The 3756-nt window shown below is 38.0% G+C and overlaps 1 protein-coding gene across 1 annotated transcript in view; it reads left to right on the top strand.

Annotated features, from left to right (window-relative positions):
- Positions 2508–3756, top strand: part of LOC109839193 (peroxidase 47-like) — a 4354-nt gene continuing 3105 nt past the window's right edge. Inside the window, 3 exon segments of the mRNA XM_020407623.1 lie at positions 2508–2817; positions 3336–3524; positions 3617–3754. Of these exon segments, the coding sequence (XP_020263212.1) occupies positions 2593–2817; positions 3336–3524; positions 3617–3754 (552 nt within the window). The 5' untranslated portion in view covers positions 2508–2592.

Consider the following 3756-nt stretch of genomic DNA (forward strand, 5'->3'; position numbering starts at 1 on the left):
ATTTGAGACTTGATGAGTATTCCAGTTTATCTACTCAGATCTTGACTATGTATTTCTGTGTGTTGGACGATGAGACATTTATGTGACTATTATCATTTCATCAGCATTTCTTGTATTATCTTTTACCTGTTTTGTACCTACACCAATTGTTGACTCTACTAGATAGATGTTAATTGTGATGGTAAAACATGTTATTGCACGGTGTGGTGCATGGCAGGTTTGACATTCTTGGTTTTACCTTGGACTGCAGCCTTGTGTGAACCCAAGGGCGTCACACAAAGCCTATAAATACAGTCCCAGGGCCTTCGTTTTTAAAATATGGAATTCTCGAGCGTCGGCGAAGCCCTGCTGAATTGAAGACTGAAGAAGTACGAATTTCAGAAGAGAGGAGGAGATCGGATCGAGTTCGTCAGCATAAAGAAGATGAGCTCATCAGATCTATAGTTCCCGGTTCCTTCCCTTAAGATTGCCCCATTGCGGTGATCTCGAGAAGAGTGATTATCTTGCTAATGCTGAGATAATTGCTTCGGTTTCTTGATTCTTTCGCGAATCAACGAAGCTCCGGATCTGATCTGATCATTTGGTAGTCCACGGATATCAACATCCCCGTCACATGCTAAGATCCCACGCAAGCAGCGGAGGATAAACGTCCGTTGCGTTTGTTGAAAGGAAAATTGTAATTTTTATTGAAAGTCTTATAAAAAGACCATTTTTTTTGAGTTTGTTGTAAACGCTTAAAGTTGTAATGAACTCGTCAATGAAAACAATTTTCTCCCCAAACAAGTACTAGGAGTTGCCTGCAAGTATACAATGGAGTTGTATTTAATAATAAGTAACATATTACAATTTTTAAGCTATGTTCCAGACTATTAAAAACCCTTCCTGATTGGTTCGCCAAACGTATAAGATACATACAACTTGAGGTATTCGAAGGTAATCTATACATATATGCAAGGAGATCTTAAAAAGAATATTTGCATACTCTCTCATATCATCAAGGTTTGAAAGAAAACATGCAACTAGCTTATCCTCGTTTGTTATTTCTGATCAATATTAGTTGCATATCCAATTTAATTAATTAATGGCTAATTGCATCAGCTATCTCAGACCATCCACTTGATATGGTGCGCAGAAACAAATTAATTGAACTTAGAAGCACATGCTGAAATAGAGTGGCATTGAAGGAATGTTGGGATGAAATCATTGAAGCACTGTATTATCCCAATTAACCAACCTTAGGTTTTACAACAAACAATGCCATATCCACTTCTCGACCTCTACTATACAAGTAGTAGTGCATATTGGGGCGGCTGCCCAAAGTGACCTCTAGGATGTCCATGTCAATTAATGCTTTATTAATTTGGTCCCAATGTGTAGAGGCTTTGCTCTACGAGTCTCTAGTGTTCTCCTTGATTTTGTAATGCCATAATGGCCCTCTCAAGAATATGTGGAGCTCACGCGCATAACCAACTTTGTTCCCTTTTAGTATTTTCAAGAGAAAGTACATTGCCTCAACTAAGTCTTGCCAACTAGCACTTGGGAAATGGCAGCCAGCTGCGATATCCCACTTCCCCTACCGACTCATCACCATTCTCATACTCCACTGGACAATTTCTCTATCAAACTCCTCCGTGGAGCGTCCCCCTTAGACCTGAGATATAATTTAACCCCACATTTTTGGTGACTGTATTATACATCAGTGTGTTGGGAAGCAATCGGGCCTTCAATAGAGGCTATGAATTAATTTTAACCCAATAACCTAAGCTGTTATTTATTAGCCAAAATTCCTACTTTAAACTGTGATTCATTATTATCTTATCCAATATGGAATTATATTCACACATGAATATCGCAACAACCTCCCATTCATTTGTGAGCATAGTTTAATCTGGATTCACAATAATTTGATGTAACAGTGGATTAATGCTAAAGAATTTAGGCGGTTCTGCAAAAACATGTGGTTTAATTTGTTGACCGAGTGCATCCATGCAAATGAGGATTAGAGAAACCTTTAGAGTGGAAATTTGTTACATGTGTGTGAATGATGCCATATTTGATTGTTGATGATCATTGGTTTGTGTGGTAAACCAAATATTTAATTCATAATTACGACACACTGGTGGCATTTGACGCAGGCTCATTGTGGAGCTGTCTCCTTAGTTGCAAATGAGCATTAATCCATGATTGAAGGAAAGCAACCTTTCGGTGATTAAGAAGAATAATTGGATTAGTAAAAATGGAAAAACCCTTGAGTTTAGAGGCATGTTTTCATCGAACAGGTGGCGTCACTAAGGATAAGCACAGGTTCAGGGCATATATCACCACATGATTCAGAGGCATTATTTTAGTTGAGTGCACGGTAGCCCGTAGGATATACCACTCCTAAAAGCATTTTGACTTGTGTTGGAAAAAAAAAAGAAAAAAAGGAAAAAAAGTTAATTTAAATCCTAACTACTTTCAGTATATGAATCCAATTGCAGGGAGACCATATAAAAGCCAACCTCCTCCTCCTCCATTCAGCGCAACAATTGTCTCATCACTTCTTTCCTCTTCGCCTCTTCCGTATATAATTCTTCATCTTCACTTTCATAAATGGCAAGGATGATTACCTTATACATTTTAGAGCTTTTACTGGCCGTTCAAGTTCTAATTGTTAGTGTTAATCCTGGTGCCAATGCTCTTTCAATGGACTACTACATGATGCGCTGTCCATTTGCAGAGATGATAATAAAGAACACGGTGAATCAAGCTCTAAGCAATGATCCAACTCTTGCTGCAGGTCTTCTCCGCATGCATTTCCATGATTGCTTTGTTGAGGTATAATGTTTAACTTCTTGTTAAATTTATAACTGTCAACTTTCATTACAGTATCGAAGTTTTAACCATTGAAGGCACTTTAGTATGATATCAAGCAATTCAGGTTAAAAATTGTACTGAGCACACATTTAATGTGAAATTTAGAAAAAACTTCCCTGTATAAAAGTCCGAATTTTAGCATATGAGAAGCATGTTAAACTTAGAGGGCATATTACCACTGGTGGTATTTATGTTTCTCTACTCTCACCGCTCACTACATCGTCACAGTTCTAGTATAGTAGAAAGAAATTTAATGTGGCATCAGTGTATCTCAGATTCAACTCATACTACAAGTGCTTAAAGCATATTTAAAGAAAATGTCTCTGCATAAAATAGTTTGGGTTTCAGTCAATAAAAAAATGTTTGATCTGCAAAAGCATGTTTTGTATGGAGGAACATACATCAGTACGATATCAAGCAACCTAGACTAAAGTCTTATGGATCAAAGTAGCAAAATAATTATCTTTATGTCCATGTAGGGATGTGACGGATCGGTTCTTATAGACTCTACAAAGGATAACACAGCAGAAAAGGACTCTCCCGCCAATCTAAGCTTGAGAGGCTACGAGATCATCGACCAAGCAAAGCAAGCGATTGAGAAGCAGTGCCCGGGAGTTGTTTCATGTGCTGATATTGTCGCCATGGCCGCCAGAGATGCAGTTTTCTTTGTATGAAATCAATAGTTTAATTACTTTGATTACAGAATCAACATTAATTATCTATTTTTCTGCCACTAATATATATGGTGCTGGTTGATCAGGCTGGAGGTCCAGTGTATGATATACCAAAGGGAAGAAAGGATGGGAGGAGGTCAAAGATACAGGATACAATCAACCTCCCACAGCCAGTTTTCAACAGCACAACCCTCATCAAGATGTTTAGCACGCATGGCTTTAATGT

The sequence above is a fragment of the Asparagus officinalis genome, chromosome 4 (genome assembly GCF_001876935.1).
Source record: "Asparagus officinalis chromosome 4, Aspof.V1, whole genome shotgun sequence".
In the NCBI taxonomy this organism is placed as follows: Eukaryota; Viridiplantae; Streptophyta; class Magnoliopsida; order Asparagales; family Asparagaceae; genus Asparagus; species Asparagus officinalis.